The sequence below is a fragment of the Pristiophorus japonicus genome, chromosome 10 (genome assembly GCF_044704955.1).
Source record: "Pristiophorus japonicus isolate sPriJap1 chromosome 10, sPriJap1.hap1, whole genome shotgun sequence".
NCBI lineage: Eukaryota > Metazoa > Chordata > Chondrichthyes > Pristiophoridae > Pristiophorus > Pristiophorus japonicus.
Genome location: NC_091986.1, coordinates 146,611,701 through 146,632,839, shown reverse-complemented (window position 1 = coordinate 146,632,839; position 21,139 = coordinate 146,611,701). Strand labels below are relative to the sequence as shown.

Here is a 21,139-nt window from a genome sequence, read left to right as displayed (position 1 = left end):
GAGTAACTAACCAAAATTAAACAATTATAAGCTAATGTAAGAAACAACCACGGTGCTTGCTTTATCATTCCATGTTAATATTATTGAATAGCATTTGCCTGTCACAACTGAGCATTGCATTTCAACAACATGGACTTATTACCATAAGTCTGAACATTGCCAGCACTATGTTATTAAAACAATTCTTCTGAGGATATGAATTCCTTTCCAATTTCCTCAGACTATGCATCACCTGCATTCAGGTGATGCAGTCCCAATTGTTCATTCATGCCACTCTGAAATTATGACAACATTTTCATAAATTTTTCCCATCCTTTCAGTGGTAAGCCTGGCCTGGTTAGTAAACAAAATCATAAAAAGTACATCACAGAAAGAGGCCATTAGGTCCAATGGTGTCAGTGTTAACTTTTTAATCGGAGCTATCTATTTTAATCCTATCACCCTGTATCTTATTATATTCTTCCTTTTCAATTAATAAATGACTTTGTAAATAATGTTATAATGTTATAACATCTGCCTCAATAGCAACTTAGCAAGTATTCCATATTCTATTCACTTTTGGTGAAAAGAATTCTGTATTTTCCTTTCATTCTTCCAGTGATAATCCTGAGTCTCTCTCTCCCCCTGGGGTAGCGGAGCGGCAGCGGTGAGGTGGGGCGGAGTGGCGATGAGGAGGTAGGGAGGGGCAGCGAAGGGCAGTGAGGAGGTGGGGAGGGGTGGCGAGGCGAGGTGAGGAGGGGCGGGGCGACGGAGGAGTGGTGAGAAAGAGGGGTGGTGAGGAGGAGGGGTGAGGAGGAGATGGCGAGGAGGGGTGGGGTGATGGAGTAGCGATGAAGAGGAGGGGAGGGACGGCGAGGATGTGGGAAGGGGCAGGGTGACAGAGCGGTGATGAGGAGGGGCAGCGATGAGGAGGCTGGGGGGTGGTGGGGGAAGGCGAGGACATGGGGAGCTGCGGTGAGGAAGAGCGCAGAGACGGGGGTGCGGTGAGGAGGTCGGTGGGAGGCAGGGTGATGGAGGGGCGGTGAGGAAGCGGGGTGATGGAGGGGCGGTGAGGAAGCGGGGTGATGGAGGGGCGGTGAGGAAGTGGGGTGATGGAGGGGCGGTGAGGAAGTGGGGTGATGGAGGGGCGGTGAGGAAGTGGGGTGATGGAGGGGCGGTGAGGAAGCGGGGTGATGGAGGGGCGGTGAGGAAGCGGGGTGATGGAGGGGCGGTGAGGAAGTGGGGTGATGGAGGGGCGGTGAGGAAGTGGGGTGATGGAGGGGCGGTGAGGAAGTGGGGTGATGGAGGGGCGGTGAGGAAGTAGGGTGATGGAGGGGCGGTGAGGAAGTGGGGTGATGGAGGGGCGGTGAGGAAGTGGGGTGATGGAGGGGCGGTGAGGAAGTGGGGTGAAGGAGGGGCGGTGAGGAAGTAGGGTGATGGCGGGGCGGTGAGGAAGTGGGGTGATGGAGGGGCGGTGAGGAAGCGGGGTGATGGAGGGGCGGTGAGGAAGTAGGGTGATGGAGGGGCGGTGAGGAAGTAGGGTGATGGAGGGGCGGTGAGGAAGTAGGGTGATGGAGGGGCGGTGAGGAAGTGGGGTGATGGAGGGGCGGTGAGGAAGTAGGGTGATGGAGGGGCGGTGAGGAAGTAGGGTGATGGAGGGGCGGTGAGGAAGCGGGGTGATGGAGGGGCGGTGAGGAAGTAGGGTGATGGAGGGGCGGTGAGGAAGTAGGGTGATGGAGGGGCGGTGAGGAAGCGGGGTGATGGAGGGGCGGTGAGGAAGTAGGGTGATGGAGGGGCGGTGAGGAAGCGGGGTGATGGAGGGGCGGTGAGGAAGTAGGGTGATGGAGGGGCGGTGAGGAAGTGGGGTGATGGAGGGGCGGTGAGGAAGTGGGGTGATGGAGGGGCGGTGAGGAAGTGGGGTGATGGAGGGGCGGTGAGGAAGTAGGGTGATGGAGGGGCGGTGAGGAAGTGGGGTGATGGAGGGGCGGTGAGGAAGTGGGGTGATGGAGGGGCGGTGAGGAAGTGGGGTGAAGGAGGGGCGGTGAGGAAGTAGGGTGATGGCGGGGCGGTGAGGAAGTGGGGTGATGGAGGGGCGGTGAGGAAGCGGGGTGATGGAGGGGCGGTGAGGAAGTAGGGTGATGGAGGGGCGGTGAGGAAGTAGGGTGATGGAGGGGCGGTGAGGAAGTAGGGTGATGGAGGGGCGGTGAGGAAGTGGGGTGATGGAGGGGCGGTGAGGAAGTAGGGTGATGGAGGGGCGGTGAGGAAGTAGGGTGATGGAGGGGCGGTGAGGAAGTGGGGTGAAGGAGGGGCGGTGAGGAAGTGGGGTGAAGGAGGGGCGGTGAGGAAGTAGGGTGATGGCGGGGCGGTGAGGAAGTGGGGTGATGGAGGGGCGGTGAGGAAGTGGGGTGATGGAGGGGCGGTGAGGAAGTAGGGTGATGGAGGGGCGGTGAGGAAGTAGGGTGATGGAGGGGCGGTGAGGAAGTAGGGTGATGGAGGGGCGGTGAGGAAGTAGGGTGATGGAGGGGCGGTGAGGAAGTAGGGTGGGATGACGGAGCTGCGGCGCAGACGTCAGGAGCGGCGAGGAGGAGGAGGGGAGGGGCGGCGAGGCCCCATAGAGAGTTAAGGACATGGGAAAGAGGATAGAAAAAGGGGGAAAGGGGACAGGGTAGATGATAAAAATAAATCTCAGCAAAATGAATTAAATAAAGATGTGCAATTCATTATTTTGAAACAGCGATCACATTTCTGGATGTTTTCCCTTTTCCCATGCAATAGATCAAAGAGTTACTCTTGGAATGCGCTTCTAAGGAGTCAAGTTTCGCGAGCCACGCCCGATTTCCACGCTCAAAAGCGCGTAAAAACTTACGGAGCAATTCTCCAGTTTCCTGTTGCTCCTGTCCAACTCGGCGCGACGTGGCGAGATCTACGGGGGGCGTGGCCAAAGCAGGGCGTCGATTCTGAGACTGCGGGGGGGGGGGCTACATCCAAGAAGACGACGTTGTGCCGGCAGCCCTGCGTACACGCACAGTGAGACACAGCTTGCTGCCGTCCCGCCCGTCTACTGGATGAAAGGCCTGAAGGTCCACAGCTCGAAGGTTGCTGCATCACACAGGTAGGAAAATTAATGTGTTTTTTATTTGCTTTATTTATAATTTTTTTATTCAGGATGGCTCTTTATTTGTATAAGTGGGACTGCTGAATGCTTGTAAAATTTAATTACTGCCCTCCCCCAGCCCGCCCGTTCCCTATGCCTGATTTCTAACATATGCCTGATTTGTAAGTGTAGGCAAGGTTTTTCTGAGAGTACAAAAATCTACACTTACTCCATTCTAAGTTAGTTTGGAGTAAGTTTTCGCTGCCTAAACTTACAAAACAGGTGTAAGTGGCCAGACACGCCCCCTTTTGGAAAAAAAAATCTGTTCTAAAATGAAACTGTTCTAACTCACTAGAACTGGAGCAAACTAAATGCCGAGAATTGCAATTTCTAAGATACTCCATTCTAAACTAGTTGCACCAAAAAAATAGGAGCAACTCAGGCCGAAACTTGACCCCTAAGTTTCTCAGGACATCTCCATGCTGAGAACTGAATCAGAAATCAGACCAATCATTTAGCAAAATGGACAAAGGAAACAATTCAGCATACATTTTCACCTTAGGAATTCGACAGCTCATTCTTTCGAACCTAGCAGAGCTGATTACAAAGGATGGTGGGGTTTGCAGCATCCAGGCAGATTTGATCAGTAGCTTTACTAGCCAGCCCACAGTCCCAAAAGAATCGAAAGAAAAATGACTGAACCCTATGAAAAGGAAGTTTGGTAATTTTCCTCATGCTGCAAGTAAAGGCAGTGAGGGCCTTTGCTCTGGTGAAGCGATTTGAAATGAAGGATTAGCTGGAAAACCGCTTAAGATAAGTAAGACGACCCATTGAAGTGGGGTAGTGTCAGGTGTTATTCATTTTAAAATCTTACGTGAATATAAGTTATACTGATTGAACTAAGCAATTTTGATTATACCTATTGGTCTGTACCTTACTGCTTGTGGTGAGGGGTCGGCGAGCACCCTAGTGACGTCAACGCTGCTTGCGCGCCAACCCAGGGCGCTAATCGTGGGGCACAACGCTGCCGGGACAGTGCCCCCAAACCACCGGGGCAGTTTCCCAGGAGGCAGTAGCGCCCCCCCCACCCTCCCCACATCCCCCCCAGGCGAAAATTGGAGTTGCTAATTGGGCTACAAAAAAGGGGAAATTTCATCCCCTTCATATTCACCATGATAACTCAGCTTTATATAAAAAGGGAAAAGATCAGACATTTGGTTACAAATATAATTCTCTGACAAAACATTTTGAACAACACATATCATTTGTTGCCATATGATGTCAGGGTACCAGTAATTGCTGACAAAAATAAGTAGGAAATTGGAAATATCAACACAGGAAGACTATATCTAAATTGTCAGTTTATTACTAGGTCAACATAAATGATATTTTCTGCATGGTAATGCTTTTCGTGCACAACAGCTGGTCCTGATATCAACGCATTATGATTGCTCTGCAGAGATTTTTTCTCTCCATTATAGTTAACTAACTTTCAATCTGACTGTGTCAGACATGACTCTCGTAAGAACATAAGAAATAGGAGCAGGAGTAGGCCCGATGGCCCATCGAGCCTGCTCCGCCACTCAATAAGATCATGGCTGATCTGATCATTCACTCAGCTCCACTTCACTGCCCGCTCCCCATAACCCTTTATTCCATTATCGCTCAAAAATCTGTCTGTCTCCGCTTTAAATATATTCAATGACCCAGCCTCCAGTTCTCTGGGGCAGAGAATTCCATAGATTTACAGCCTCAGAAAAGAAATTCCTCCTCATCTCCATTTTAAATGGGCGACACCTTATTCTGAGACTATGTCCCCTAGTTTTAGTTTCCCCTGTGAGTGGAAACATCCTCTCTGCATCCACCTTGTCGAGCCCACTCATCATCTTACATGTTTTGATAAGATCACCTCTCATTCCTCTGAACTCCAATGAGTATAGGCTCAACCTAGCTTCATAAGTCAACCCCCTCATCTCCAGAATCAACCTAGTGAACCTTCTCTGAACAGCCTCCAATGCAAGTATATCCTTCTTTAAATACGGAGACCAAAACTGTATGCAGTACGCTTAGGTGTGGCCTCACCAATACCTTGTAGAGCTGTAGCAGGACTTCACTGCTTTTATACTCTATCCCCCTTGCAAGAAAGACCAACATTCCATTTGCCTTCCTGATTACTTGCTGTACCTGCATACTAACCTTTTGTGTTTCATGCACAAGGACCTCCAGGTCCCTCTGCACTGCAGCACTTTGCAACTTTTCTCGATTTAAATTATAATTTGCTTTTCTATTTTTTCTGCCGAGGTGGATAACCTCACATTTTCCCACATGATACTCCACTTGCCAAATTTTTGCCCACTCACTTAGCCTGTCTATGGGCTCAAAATTGCCCAGGAGTGGCTCCGTTTTTTTTGGAGCAACTTGATTTTTCTGCAGTATCTTAAAAATCCCCAATTTGCGCCAGTGTAAGTGAGTTAGTTAGGATTTTTTTTTAGTTTAGTTTAGTTTTTTCCAAAAGGGGGCGTTACCAATCATCTACCCCCGTTTTGGCCATTTAGGCCACTATGGACAGCTAATAGTTACTCCAAACTAACTTAGGCCACACGCAAAACCCTTGCGGAGCGTTAAGAAATCAGCGCAGGTAGGTACATCGGAGGCCAGCAGAACTTAATGACTTGACTAAAGAATGTGAATAGGATCAAACAGCTACACAGGACATCATATGACAAACTTCGCAAAATTAATTTACTATACAACAGAAGCATTCATGGAAGCTTAAACTACAAAAATAATAGTAGAGACAAAACATATTTACATAATTTTTTCAAAATATCCAAATAACAAATAGAAGTACCTCCTGCTCGTAATTCTTATGTTCTTATGTTCTCCCAGCCGCCTAAGCTCACCTACCATCAGTCCGCCCCTTACAAACAACCCTACCTCCCGGGGTCAGGGATCAAACCCTCCAGGATCAGAACAGCACCTGGGGTCAGAGATCGGACACATCTGGGGATCAGATCTTCCCAAGAGGTCGGGGATCGGACCGCCCATGGGATCGGAACCCCCTATCCCCATGGGGGCGGTGATCGAACCCACCCTGCGGTTCGGAATTGCCCCCCGAAGGATCAAAACTCCACCCCCCACCCACATCCCGCCCCGGCTTGGGCCCCGCACCAACCTGCTTGTTGTGACCTTCTAGCCCGGGAAGGCAGCGGGCCGACCTGTGCAGGAGGCCACTCGGTCTGGGATAAGGGCAGGATGCATTGGGTCCCACACTGCAGCACGCACACAGAGGCTGGGGGCAGGAGCTACTGCGCATGCGCGCACACTCCAACGTGCATGTGGAGAGCTGCCGGCACTATTTCTGGCGCAGGGCCCTAGCTTCGCCCCCCCAATCGACTGGCCACGCCGTGCAAAGCCCTGGGAGAGGCAATACAGCAGCCAGAATCGGGGGACATTTTTTCGGCGCCCTTTTCAGCTCACAAAGTTGGCGCATCTCTGGTGAGTGCGCTGAAAAAAGAGGTGGGCCAATTTTGAGCCCTATATCCCTTTATAGATTTTGTGTGTCCTCCTCATAATTTGCTTTCCCACCCATCTTTGTATCATCAGCAAACTTGGCTACATTATACTCGGTCCCTTCATCCAAGTCATTAATATAGATTGTAAATAGTTGAGGCCCCAGCATTGATTCCTGCGGTCCCCCATTCGTTACTGTTTTGCCAACCGGAAAATGACCCATTTATCCCGACTCTCTGTTTTCTGTTAGTTAGTCAATCCTCTATCCATGTTCCCCCATGTTATCATATATTACCCCAACCCCGTGAACTTTTATCTTGTGCTGTAAACGTTTATGTGGCAGCTTATCGAATGTCTTCTCGAAATCCAAATATACCACATCCACTGGTTCTCCCTTATCCACCCTGCTCGTTACATCCACAAAGAACTCCAGCAAATTTGTCAAACATGATTTCCCTTTCATAAAACCATGCTGACTCTGCTTGACTAAATTATGCTTTTACAAATGTCCCGTTACTGCTTCATTAATAATGGACTCCAGCATTTTCCCAACGACAGATGTTAGGCTAACTGGTCTATAGTTTCCTGCTTTTTGTCTGCCTCCATTTTAAAAATAGGGACGTTACATTTCCAATCCGCTGGGACCACCCCAGAATCCAGGGATTTTTGGTAGATTACAACCAATGCATCCACTATCTCTGCAGCCACTTCTTTTAAGATCCTAGGATGTAAGCCATCAGGTCCAGGGGACTTGTCCGCCTTTAGTCCTATTATTTTATCGAATACTACTTCTTTAGTGATAGTGATTGCATTACATTCCTCCCTCCCTATAGCCCCTTGATTATCCATTATTGGGATGTTTTTAGTGTCTCCTACCGTGAAGACCGATACAAAATATTTGTTCAAAGTCTCTGCCATTTCCCTGTTCTCCATTATTAATTCCCCAGTCTCATCCTCTAGAGGACCAACATTTACTTTAGCCACTCTTTTCCTTTTTATGTACCTTTAGAAACTCTTACTATCTGCTTTTACATTTCGTGCTAGTTTACTTTCATAATTTATCTTCCCTCTCTATCATTTTGTTAGTCGTTCGTTGCTGGCTTTTAAAAGTTTCCCAATCCTCTGGCCTCTCACTAGTCTTGGCCACATTGTATGCCCTTGTTTTCAATTTGATACCATATCTTATTTCCTTAGTTACGCACGGATGGATATTCCTTCTCTTAGTCTTTTTCCTTCTCATTGGGATATATTTTGGTTGCGAGTTATGAAATATCTTCTTAAATATTGGCAACTGCTCATCAATCGTCCCATACTTTAATCTATTTTCCCAGTCCACTTTAGCCAACTCTGCCCTCATACCTTTGTAGTCTCCTTTATTTAAGCTTAGGATACTGGTTTGAGATCCAACTTTCTCACCCTCCAACTGAATTTGAAATTCAACCATTTTATGGTCACTCATTCCAAGAGGATCCTTTACTAGTAGATCGATTATTAATCCTGTCTCACTACACAGTACCAGATCTAAGATAGCCTGCTCCCTGGTTGGTTCCGCAACGTACTGTTCAAGGAAACTATCCCGGATCCACTCTATGAACTCTTCCTCAAGACTACCCTGGCCAATTTGCTTTGTCCAATCAATATGAACGTTAAAATCGCCCATGATTATTGCCATTCCTTTTTTACAATCCTCCATTATTTCTTGATTTATACTCTGTCCAACAGTGTAGCTACTGTTAGGGGGCCTATAGACTACACCCACCAGCGACTTTTTCCCCTTATTATTCCTTATCTGCACTCAAACTGATTCAACATCTTGATCTTCTGAGCCAATATCGTTTCTCACTACTGCACTGATCTCGTCCTCTATGAACAGTGCTACCCCAACACCTTTTCCTTTCTGTCTGTCCTTCCGAATTGTCAAATACCCCTGAATATTTAGTTCCCAGTCCTGGTCACCTTGCAACCACGTCTCTGTAATAGCTATCAGATTATACCCATTTGTATCTATTTGAGCCATCAGCTCATCTATTTTGTTACGAATGCTACGTGCATTCAGAAAAAGAGCTTTTAAATTTGTCAGCCTTCTCAGCTATCTCAGCCTCGAATATATTCAGAGACTCAGCATCCACAATGTTCTGGGGCAGAGAATTCCAAAGATTAACAACCTGTACAGTGAAGAAATTCCTCCTCATCTCTGTCTTAAATGGCCTACCCCTTAACCCGAGACTGTGACCCCTAGTTGTAGACACTCCAGCTAGGGGTACCGCCTCCAAGGCAAGTAGATCCTCTGATTAAGAAGGTTGTAGGTTCAAGACCCGTACCAGGCACTTGAGCAAATAATCACTGCATAGTACGGAGGGTTGCTGCACTGTTGGAGGTGCTGTCTTTCAGATGAGATGTCAAACCACCCTCTCAAGTATAAGTTCCTTTGGCACTTTCCAAAGAGGTGTTCTCCCCAGTGCTCTGGCCAATATTTAACGCTCACCAAACATCACTAATATCTGGTCGTCGTCACATGGTTGTGTGTGGGATCTTGCTGTGCATAAATTGGCTGCCTCATTTCCTACATTACAACAGTGAATACACTTTAAAAGTAAAAGACTACACCTGAAAAGGATTAGCTGTAAAGCACTTTGTGACGTCCTATGGTTGTGAAAGGTGCAAGATTTTTTTCCCAGAAGATCATTTTTGTTTTTCAAAATTATGCCTTTGTTTTACTTCAGCTAATTGTTTGACCCTAATTTTCCCTTTATATTTAAAGTACATGCCTATCAACAGTGGGAGCATTCAAGCTCAGGAAAATTGCATCTTCTTCAGCAAAAGCAGGATGGATTTTCATAAGTACATGCTCATATGCAGTATGATGTTCGATTTCAATATGTTGCAATTTAACAACAATTTGTATTATATAGTATCTCTAATGTAGAAAAACATCCCAAAGCTTTTCACAGAAGCATAATCAGAGAAAGAATGGATTCTGAGCCAAAGGAGAGAATAGGAGGTGGTAGAGAGGCAGAGAGGTTTAAGGAAGGAATTCCAAAGCGCAGGCCTAGATGGCTGAAGGTACAGCCACCAATGATGAGGCGAAGGGAGGGGAGGATGTACAAGGGGCCAGAGTAAGAGAAATGGTGGGTTCTGGGGAGGGGGAGTTTGCAAACCTGAAGGAGGTGAAGGTTACTGACATAGGGCCGGAGGAGGCCATGAAGGGATTTAAACACGAGGATAATCATTTTAAATTTGAGGTGTTGCGAGACCGGGAGCCAAAGTAGGTCAGTGAGGACAAGGGTGGAGTGTGAAACTTGGTGCAGAGTAAGATACATGCAGCAGAGTTCTGGATGTGCTAAAGTTAAATTTGTAGCTGAAGTTGAATTTAACCATACTGTTGCAGATAATCAAGAAAGGTGAAATGCAATTCTGGATACCATTTACAAACTGTTGATTAATGTTGAGTGCCCAAAGTGGGAAAAACATAATTCTCAAGAACTTGCATCCCTCACTGAGCAAATAAACAGAAGCGGCAATAATTTTTAATAAGATGATCACCAGTAAAAGTAAAGTTATTTTGTTTAATCTGCATTATGTAATCTTACTTCAAATGCCCATCCTTCTTCCCGTTCTCCATCCAGAAACATTATCGTCTCCTTAAAGACCTGCCCTGCTCGCAGATGTAATGGTGATGCATGGAACTCAATTCTCTGTAGATTAAATGCTACTCCAACGCCTACTGCCTTTATAAAGCTTTCTTTCAGAGCCTGGAAAATGAAAAATAGAAATTATTAGATTTTTCTAAATTGAAAATAAATTAAATATAAATAAACTCTGGCAGTTAAGTGAATCTTAAAGTAGCATTAAACCATTTAGTATGATGTAGGAGATGTACTCAATGCAAGGTACTAATTATTTAAATATTAATACTGAATCAATTGGCACCTAGAAATCATATTAAACATAACAGCAGTAAAATAGAATTACATAGAATCTACAGCACAGAAACAGGCCATGCAGCCATATTAGTCTAGGATGGTCTTCACGTTCCACACAAGCCTCCTCCCACCCCTCTTCATCTAACCCCATCAGTATATCCTTCTATTCCTTTCTCTGTCATGTGCTTATCAAGCTTCCCCTAAATGCATTGGTGCTATTTGCCTCCTTGTGATAGCGAGTTCCACATTCTTACCACTCTTCGGATAAAGGTGTTTCTCCTGAATTCCCTTATTACTGATCTTTACGGCCCTTAGTTTTGATCTCCCCCACAAGTGGAAACATAATTTCTACATCTACCTTATCAAACATCTTCATAATTTTAAAGTCCTCTATTAGGTCACCCCTCAGCCTCCTTTCTAGAGAAAAGAACCCCAGCTTGTTCAGCCTTTCCTGATAAGTATATCCTCTCGGTTCTGGTAACATCCTTTCAAATCTTTTATATAGCATGGAAACCAGGGAGGAAAAATTGCATACCGTCCCGTTTGGGGACAGTAACAGTCTCGAGGCACGAGAAATTGGGGTTACCGCCCCCGAAAGGAAGTGGAGCGCAAAATAATGCATTCCACTTTCTTTCTGGGGCGGTAGTGGAGCGGACGTGTCAGGAATGGGGTGCAGCGCTTCGCACTGGGCCGCATAGCGCTGCCGCATAGGAGGGGCTCTTCCCTTAATTAAAGGGAAGGTCCCAAGCTGCAAACTCTGCAGTAATGAAAGGGTGCTACCTGGACCACCGGGGAGCTGGGGTGCCATGCCAACAGCCCGGCACTCAAGCAGAGTGCCGGGCTGACCGATCGTGACACTGACCCCACGTTCAAAGCGCCAATGGGGCACACGACAAAATCTGAGGGATTTTTTTTTTTTAAAAAAAGGCCCACACCTCTCCTTTAACTATCGCCCCACGAGCGGCCAACTGCCTAGTTCACGTCCCCTAAAGCTGTCGCTTCAGGGGTGATACCCAATTTAGGACCTGGGGTGCTGCGCACGGTGATGACATCATCATTGCCAGCGCAGTGAAGCGAGGTTCTACAGGTTACTGCCACCGCTAAACTCCCGCCAAATTTAGCAGGAGTCGTTAGAGGTGCCATGTGCCCGGGCGAATAGTCGTTTGCATCCCGTTAGAGCCCCACCCCCGGGGCGCAAATGTCCCAAATTTCTAGGCCCAGAACTATGCACAGTACTCCAAGTGAGGTCTAACCAAGGTTCAATTCAAGTTTAACATAACTTCTCTGCTTTTCAATTCTATGCCTCTCGAAATGAACCTCTGTTTATTTTTAAAGTGGCCTTGGAGACTCTTATTATTCAAGCAGTATGTGGCCTCCTTATTCTTCCTACCAAAATGTAACATCGGTTTCATATTACATTTTTTCCCCATCCCACATAGAATACTGAAACACTGAAATTAAACAGCAAAATAGTTAAAAGAAATATCGTAGAAATGAGACCAAATTCTCTCACCCCAACATTTAAATTCAGCTGGCACAGAATTTGATTGACAATTTGACCAACTGTTCAAATTATGACACCAATATAATGACTCGGAAAGAAGTGCCAACAAGTCTCAGGGATTTGGGTGGTCAGGAAGTCCTTAATGATGATGATGAGTAAGCTCGTTACTATTCTTCAACACAGATGCAAAAGAAAATCACTGTAATGGAACATTTAAATTGTTGTTAAAGGATAATTCTTCTATCGTAATAAAAATGAAGTCAAAAGCTACCTTTAAAGATACAATGGCATTGAAATTCAGGTGCACCAGAAAGCTGGCCCACCAATAATTTTTAGGATGTGGTGACACACAAGTGCTGTAACATCACCGCGACTCCATCACTGATTGAGAGTCAGCCTGGCTTTGAGTGTAAGGCCCGCCCCCATTATGATCCATTTCCTGTAGGACATTGAAAAATGTCAAAGTCCTGACATTACCGCTGGAATTCCTGGTACGGCAAGTAGATCCATTTTCAGGACTTTGATATTTTTTCAATGTCCTACAGGAAATGGATCATAATGGGGGCGGGCCTTATACTCAAAGCCAGACTGACTGTCAATCAGTGGTGGAGTCGTGGTGACGTTACCGCACTTGTGCGTCACCACACTCTCTCCCCTCCGTTAAAGGGGAGATTTTCTATAATTTCTTATCTTTGGCCACTGGACCACCAGGGAAGGTTTCGGCCGGGCCAGCAGCCTGGCACCCAAGAGGGGGTGCCCGTTGACATCCCGGCCAAAGCCGGGGGGCAGTATTTTGCCAGCGGATTGGCAAGTTGGCCGGCAAAAATGTTTCCATTGCGGCAGTGGGCCCTCCCCTTTAAGGACGGCCGCTCTGCTGGGCCGCACTCAGTGCGGAGATGGTGCACCGGCAGAAAAACCTGCTGGGGGCACCGCACGGTGGGGGATCGATCTATTCTACTGAAGTTATTTTATTGTTTTAAATTGGCGGTGTAACCACTTGGGTGGGATGGAGTCCAGGCCGAAACATCCCCAACCTGAATTTAGGTTGGGTCGGCCAGTTGACCCCAAAAGTGGTGGTCATTCGATTTTTAGGAATGGCCGCCGCAAACGGGCATTAACGGGTCGCTTTGAGACCCTGAATTTCAGCCCCAATGAATCTATTTTAGTTAATGAGGCAAGAATGCTATAAAATACCTAAATGAAACCAAAAAGAGTGTCAAATGTTTGAAAAACTCAAGAGGGGACATATCAGCACTTCTAAGGCACTTGATTGGATTGTTCATCAAGAAGGAAATTACGTTTATTTGCGGACAGATAGCATAGGATCTGATTTTGTTACTAACGACATTCTGCGTTTTTTTTAAAATCTGTTCACGGAATGTGGGCATTGCTGGCAAGGCCAGCATTTATTGCGCATCCCTAATTACCCTCGAGAAGGTGGTGGTGAGCCACCTTTTTGAACCGCTGCAGTCTATGTGGTGAAGGTACTCCCACAGTCCTGTTCAAGAGGGAGTTCTAGGATTTTGACCCAGCGACAATGAAGGGTTGGCGATATATTTCCAAGTCAGGATAGTGTGCGACTTTGGAGGGGAACTTGCAGGTGGGTGGTGTTGCCATTCGTCTGCTGCCCATGTCTAGGTGGTAGAGGTCGTGGGTTTGGGAGGTGCTGTCGAAGAAGCCTTGGCGAGTCCCTGCAGTGCATCTTGTAGATGGTACACACTGCAGCCACGGTACGCCAGTGGTGAAGGGAGTGAATGTTTAAGGTGGTGGGTAGGGTGCCAATCAAGTTGGCTGCTTTGCCTTGGATGGTGTTGAACTTCTTGCGTTGTTGGAGGCAGGCAAGTGGAGAGTATTCCATCACATTACTGACTTGTGCTTTGTAGGTCGTAGGTGGTGGAAAGACTTTGGGGAGTCAGGTGGTGAGACACTCGCTGCAGAATACTCAGCCTCTGTGGTTGTTCTATAATTGTCTGCTCGGCTTAACAAACTGTTTTGGTGAATGAAGCCGTTGCCTTTTAGAAACACTTCAGAATGCATTTATAATACTGTAGCTTTCAACAAGCATCTATCCCTTCACTGTATGAAAGAATAAATTGAAATAAGTCTTTCTGGAAAAGGAATAAAAGGATTAGTGATATAAGGTTTTTTTTCAGTCAAGTCTCATTGTGGTAGTCAGACTGCTTTAGATTAGAGAGCGAGAGAGATTGAAGGGGTTATTTGCTCAACACTTGCAGAAAGACCAGAACTTGAATTGCATCATTTATTTTTTAAATACAAGAGGTGAAGTTGATAAGAACTGTAATAAAAAAGAATAATTGCTTTTATAAATAGAGGCATAGAGCACAAAACAAAGCAGTAATGCTAAATTTATATAAATTATTGATTAGTCCACAGTTACAACATTGTTGCTTGCCCGTTGTTACGACAGATGTCAGGACCATAGAGAGGATACAGAAGAAATGCAGATGAAAACAATTATGAGGAGGTGTTGCAGAAACTGGGACCATATTCACTGGAACTGAAAAGATTGTAAAGTGCCGTTTAAAATTTTGAGAGGTTTTGTGAAGATAAATAGGGAAAAAAGTTATTTGCACTGGTTGGTGAGCCAGAAACTAGAGGTCATAGATCATCACCAAAAGAACAAAGGGGAGAGGATAGGAGATTTTATTTAATGCAGAGATGTGTTAGGGTATGGAATCCCATGCTAAAAGCAGTAGTGGGATGAGAATCCATAATAGCTATTAAAAATGAAGTGGACAAATATTTAGTTAACGGTGTACGGGTGAAGGCAGGGCAATAGGACTAAGTAGATGGCTCTTCCAGAGAGTCAGCACAGGAGCAATGGGTGTGCAATCCCTTTCTGTGTTGTGAAATTCAATGATTCTGTATCATAAAATTAAAATAGTTGTAAGCCTTTGGTAGAATACCATTTAGCTTGCAGTTAATTCTGAGAGTTCTATGCTCATTAATGAAGTTTAATTCTTCCCTTAGGTTATATTAATACTGAGCACAGCTAGACCGCCACCACTTGATCTGAAAGCTGGGGTTGCAGAGCTTGCTGCACGGTCATTAGTAATAAGAACATAAGAAATAGGAGCAGGAATAGGTCATACAGCCCCTCTAGCCTGCTCCGCCATTTAATACGATCTTGGCTGATCCGATCATGGACTCGGGTCCACTTCCCTGCCCGCTCCCCATAATCCCTTATTCCCTAATCTAGAATCCAAATCAGAAATGTCAGATTAGATCAGGAAAATCATGGTTCCAACCAAACAAAACTGGCAAGCTAATACAATTCGACAAATTAAAACTGGAAGAATATTACAGATTAGAAAAATGTAAGAGTTAGTATTTGTCATATTAACAGACTAACATCATTTTAAAAAAAAATAGGTTAAAATTGTAGCTTGAGATAAAGTATTTTTTTTGACAGTGTAAAAAAACAGTCCCTGATTTTATCCCAACTCACCTGGTGGGGAAAAGTGAGTGGTTAAAATAGCAATATCGACTTACCACCCATTCCCACTGGAAATCAGGTGACTACAATTTTAACTTGGGACCTGACTCATTAATAAATGCAAAATAATTAGGAGCCCGACACGATTTTAAGTGGGCGGGTCAGAAGGATAGTCTTATTTTGCATTAAAAAAAAAAGAAGAACATTAGAGTACAATATCAAAGCCTAATGCTAAGTTTGTACAAGGCAATGGTAGACCAGGTTAGAGCAATGTGTGCAGTTTTGGGTGCTCCATTATAGAAAGGACATTCAAGCCAGAGATAGGGTAAACTCACTTGTGGTGGGAAAAGAAAGTTAAGAGGAGAGACTTGAGGTACTGAGACTACCTCTCCACTAGAAGTTTTATTTACAAATTATGGAGAGTTTTGATGGGGGTAAATAGAGAAAAATATTTCTTGATTGGGGAGTCACTTATCAATTTTAATCAGCCACCGAGAGGAATTGAAAAAAACTGTTTTACCCTGAAGGTTACTGGAACAGGGAGTGGTTGAGGTGGATGCCATTGCATCTTTTAAAAGGAAGATTGGCTAAATATTTAAAGCTGAGAAAAATAAAGGGCTATTGGGAGAGAATGGAACAGTGGGATTAATATTGGATTGCTCTAGTCACGAGTCAACATAGGGATGGTGGGCTGAATGTCCTCTTTCTGTGCTATCAACATCTGTGGCGCTATACTTCAGGAGGAGATTGCCCGCAGCCCGCTCACCGGCTTTTAAATGGAAAAACCACACCTGCGTGGAAATTTGAATGGGCCATGCAGCCCATTAAAAGGGCAGCGCATGCAAAAAAAAATTAGAGGGAACTTTGCTTCACAGTATAAAAATACCAATATAACTGCCCGCTTAATAGTGGGAAAAGCTGCTCATCCATAATATTCCAAGTCTAGCATAATCAACCTAGTGCGCAGTGTATGAAGAACAAACATGCTGGAAATACACAACCGAGCTGAGAGCATCTGACTTAGATAGGCTGATGTATTTTTATTTTTTCAGATGCTGACTGCTGCGATTTCCAACTTTTTTTTTTAAAGTAAGGTTTTCAGATTTAAACTAACTGTTGTTTTCAAAAATATTTTTTATCTAGATTAACAAAGTCCGTTTGTGGTACTCCTAAGACAGAATCACCATACCTCATTTGTTAAGGCCCTAAAGTGATCTTCCTTTATTGACCTCCTGAACAAATCATGGAGCAGAAGATATAAAAACACAAAACATTATTGTTACAGTAAAGAAAACGTTTCAACCCTAATAACTGGAGCTAGTGATACGCACAAAATAGTCAAAACAAAATTGGGCAGTTAGAATTATTAATAACTGTAGAATATGATATAGTGGTTATATCAAAGATGTGGCTTAAGTTTAGACAGGAATGGGACTATTCCTGGTTATAACATTTTTAGGAAATGTAGCCAGCAGCGGCTCCCGGCCAGGAGCAAACTGCCATGAGAGGGAGGCCAAATCTGTTCTATGAGCCTTTTGTAGAGCATGAGTGGCCAACCATCTCATGATACTGGCCATCAGGTCGTACCTAGATTATTAGGATAGGTCAAAGAGAGACACATGCAGTAACCCAGGGGAAAAATGGAGTTAGCAAACAGTATAGGTTCACTTTGGGCTTTATTGTAATAAAATAGAATGTACATTTGTTATTCGGGGAGTTTATAGAGTCATATAGGAATGTGTGCACTATTTGCTACTGATTTATTCAATTAGGTGATGATTTTTGGCACAAATACATTGAGGCAAAGTGTTGTCATGTTCTAGGATTGGTACACAATTGAGGAAATGTTTCTGGATTTGAAAGGGGGAAAGAGGTAAGGCTCTGATGTCAAAGGTAGATTGTGTTACACAGATCACAAGTGATAAGATATCCTTTGATTCCCGTTGCAGTAAATGCAGCCTTAGTCTCTTTTTCTCTATTCTATGTGCTGGTCCTCTTCCTCCTCCATGATAATGGCATATAAGGGGATATGTCCATAGGTAATGCCATATGTGCTCCTGAGAAACCATCATGGGGTGGGGGTGGGGTGGGGGGGTTGTTGGAAATCTTTTGGTGGTTTCAGACGTAGACTGACAGAAGCAAGTGCACGTATGTGTTTAGACAAAATGGGAAGAAAAGAAAAAAAATTGCTGCAAAAAGTGATTCCCAGCTGCTGCTATCACTAGTGAAACTCTTCAAGCTCAAAATCCTCTCACTCTGTCCATCACAGTTGATGCTGGCAACAGCTGCACTGTATCATTTTATAAGCCTAAATTATCCTGAGTGCTCTGCATGCGTAAAACAAAAAGTGAGAACTGCATCACCACTGGCTTTCATCATCATATATTTAAATTAAGCTCACTCCGGACTCAGAGAGGATTGCAGGAAGGGCCAAAAAGCACTAGGGAATTCGGTGGGGATCAATTTTGATGCAGAGAACCTGCATAAGTGGCCATAAGAAGTTACCTTTTCAGCTTAAGCATTGAAATTACACCAAAAATGTTTAATGCCATTAAAACTAAACTGAAACAGAAAAGAAAGGCATATGATAAAGGGCTAACAATACTGAAGATAATCATGAGGAATATTGAAAGTGTAGTAGGGAAGTGAAGAGAGAGATTAAAAGGACTAAAAGGGAATATCAAAAAAGCCTAGAAAAGTGGGATTTTTTATAATTATGTAAAATGTAAAACAAATTAACTAAAAAGAGGATAGGACCACTTAGAGATGAAGGAGGGAGTATAATTGTAGAGGTGAAGGTATGGCAGGTACATTGAATATTTTGCATCAAATGATGGTGGAAGGAAAATATAGGTATACGAGTAGAGGATTTGAAACAATATTTGGGGATAATTGAGAAAAAGAATTACTTCTGAAAAAAACAAAACTCAAGATGGATAAATCACTGGGCCGTGAAGACATGTACCCATGGCCGTTGATATATGTCCAAGAGGAAATAGCAGAGGCTCTGGCCACAATATTTCAATCCTCCTTGAAAATTCTAATTATGCTGTGGGACTGGAGAGTAGTCACCCTTGCTCAAAAAGGGACAGAAGAATAAACTGAATAACTATAGTGCAATTAGTCAAATGTCAATCATAATTCAAGATCAAATTAATAAGCATTTATAAATGCATAAGTTAATCAAGGACAAATTTCATAGTTTTTTGAAGAAGTGACTGATTGGATAATGGGAATGAAGTAGATATCGTATATATGGATATTCTGAGGCATTTGATAAGGTGTCTCAAAAGGTTTGTTAAAATAAATTCAGATATATGGTACAAGAGTAAATGTAATAACGTGTAGAAAATTGGTTAAGGGATGTGAAACAATAAGTGTACATGAATTCTAAAAAGGTTAGAAGTCCAGAATTCAGTGGTGGGTCCACATTTGTTCTCACTATATATACACACAATAACAACTTGTATGTAACGTAGTAAAACATCCCAAGGTGCGTCACAGGAGTGTTAGAAGACAAAAAATTGACACTGAGCCACATAAGAAATTAGGGCAGATGACCAAAAGCTTGGTCAAAGAGGTAGGTTTTAAGGAGCATCTTAAAGAAGGAGAGGTGTAGAGATGCAGAAAAGTTTAGGTAGGAAGTTCCAGAGCATGGCCACCGATAGCTGAGCAATTATAATCAGGAATGTTCAACAGGGCAGAATTTGAGGAGTGCAGAAATCTCGGGGGTGAGGGTGGGGGGTGGTTGTGGGGCTGAAGGGGATGACTTATAAAGGGAGCAGCGTGGCCATGGAGGGATTTGAAAACAAGGATGAGAATTTTGATGTCGAGGTGTTGCTTAACCAGGAGCCAATGTAGGTCAACGAACACAGGGGTAATGGGTGAACGGGACTTGGTGTGAGTTAGAACATGGGCAGCCGAGTTTTGGATGACCTCAAGTTTACGTAGGGTAGAATGTGGGAGGCCAGCTAGGGGTGCATTGGAATGGTCAAGTCGAGAGGTAACAAAGGCATGGATGAGGGTTTCAGCAGCAGATGAGCTGATGCAGGGGTGGAGACGGGCAATGTTACGGAGGTGGAAATAGGCGGTCTTAGTTATGCCACGGATATGTGGTCGAAAGCTCATTTCAGGGTCAAATATGATGATTGGAATGTGGATATAGCAAAAAAAAAGCTCAAAATTTGCTGATGTCGCAAAAGTAAGTGGTTTGGCAAACAGTGAGTAGGATTACAAAAGGCTTCAGGAAAGACAGGCAGTTTGACAGAATCGATAGTAAGGTGGCAAATGCAATTTAATGTAGGTAAGTGATAATATATTTTGGGAGAAAAAAAACAAGGAAGGGGAGTACATACATATTGGTAAAACACTGAAAGATGTGGATGAAGACTTAAGAGTGTCAAATACATAATTCTTCAAAAGTGAGAGTGTAAGTAGATAAAGCCATAAAAAGACCAACAGAATTTAGGATTTTATAAATAGTGGCAGAGTAAAGAAGTAATGATTAATTTATACAAAACATTGGTTAAGCGGTGTGCAGTTTTGACTGTCCAATTATGGAAAGAGCATTAAAGTCATTGATAACGTGCATAGTAGATTCACCAGGATGATGCCAGGAATCACAGAAAACTACAGCACAAAAAGAGGCCATTCAGCCTATTGAATCTGTGCCCGTTCTTTCAAAGTGCAATCCAGTTAGTCCCACTCCCCCCTCTCTTTCCCCATATCCCTGCAATTTTTCTCCTTCATGTATTTATCCAATGGGAAACTATACTTATGAGAAGAGACGGGGCGAAATTGCCCCTTTTTACAGATCCGTTCGCACCTCCGGGGCACAATGGCCTTTTCACTCGGAGGAGGGCGGCGCTAGTGTCTCTGTGGAAATTACCCAGGAGGTTTGGGGGGCACCGTACAGGCAGTGCTGCGCCCGTGATTAGCGGGCTGGCCCGCAACAGGCGATGCCGTCATTGCCGTACGCGCTGACCCCTCATCGCCCCGCGCCGAACCCTCACTGCCCCGACCCCTTTGCACCCCGCAAAGGAAATCGGCAAGTGGGCTGCGAGGCTGGTGGACATCCGCCACCGGGCCGCCCCTTAGAGGGGAGGCCTTTATCGTCCGGGCTGCCATTTTATTTTGTCACCCGACTCTTGGGTCAACCCGACAATGGCGGCCCTCACATCAACTGGGCTGCCATCATGCATCGATAGCATCCTTGGTGGCCCAGTGGTGGACACTAAAGGGCCTGCAGAGGGGGGGCATTGCAGGGCATCAGCGCTCGCCTCTTCAGTGGGGCGCCGGCGCCCGGGAGCTCCCCTCCAACGAGGCGGAGCACTGTCTCATTTCAGGGGCGCACGGCCCAATTCCGCTCGGGGCATACGGGCGGATGATAAAAGTCTTGGCCCCGGTAGGTTACTGCGCCCAATCGGGGTGCGAGGCAATTTTGGCCTCGTAAGGTGCAGGGACCTTTTCAACTGTAGCGGAAAATAGATTTAATAGAAGTTTTAAAAATTATGTAAAGTTTATGGAGTGAATAGGATAAGACCATTTCCTCTGGTTGGGGAGTCAGTGACTCTTTTAGGGGAAATTAGATGATTATTTAAAAAAGATACAAGGCTGTCAAGAAAGCAGGACAATGGCATTAGAAAATAAGAAATAGAAGCAGGAGTAGG

General features: G+C 44.8%; 1 protein-coding gene across 2 annotated transcripts in view; it reads right to left on the bottom strand.

Annotated features, from left to right (window-relative positions):
- aasdhppt (aminoadipate-semialdehyde dehydrogenase-phosphopantetheinyl transferase) overlaps positions 1-21,139 on the bottom strand; it is a 78,484-nt gene that overhangs the window by 12,258 nt on the left and 45,087 nt on the right. For both annotated transcript variants that reach the window (XM_070892161.1, XM_070892160.1), the window contains exon 4: positions 10,177-10,338. In XM_070892161.1, coding sequence (XP_070748262.1) covers positions 10,177-10,338 — 162 coding nt within the window. The remainder of the gene's footprint in view (positions 1-10,176; positions 10,339-21,139) is intronic.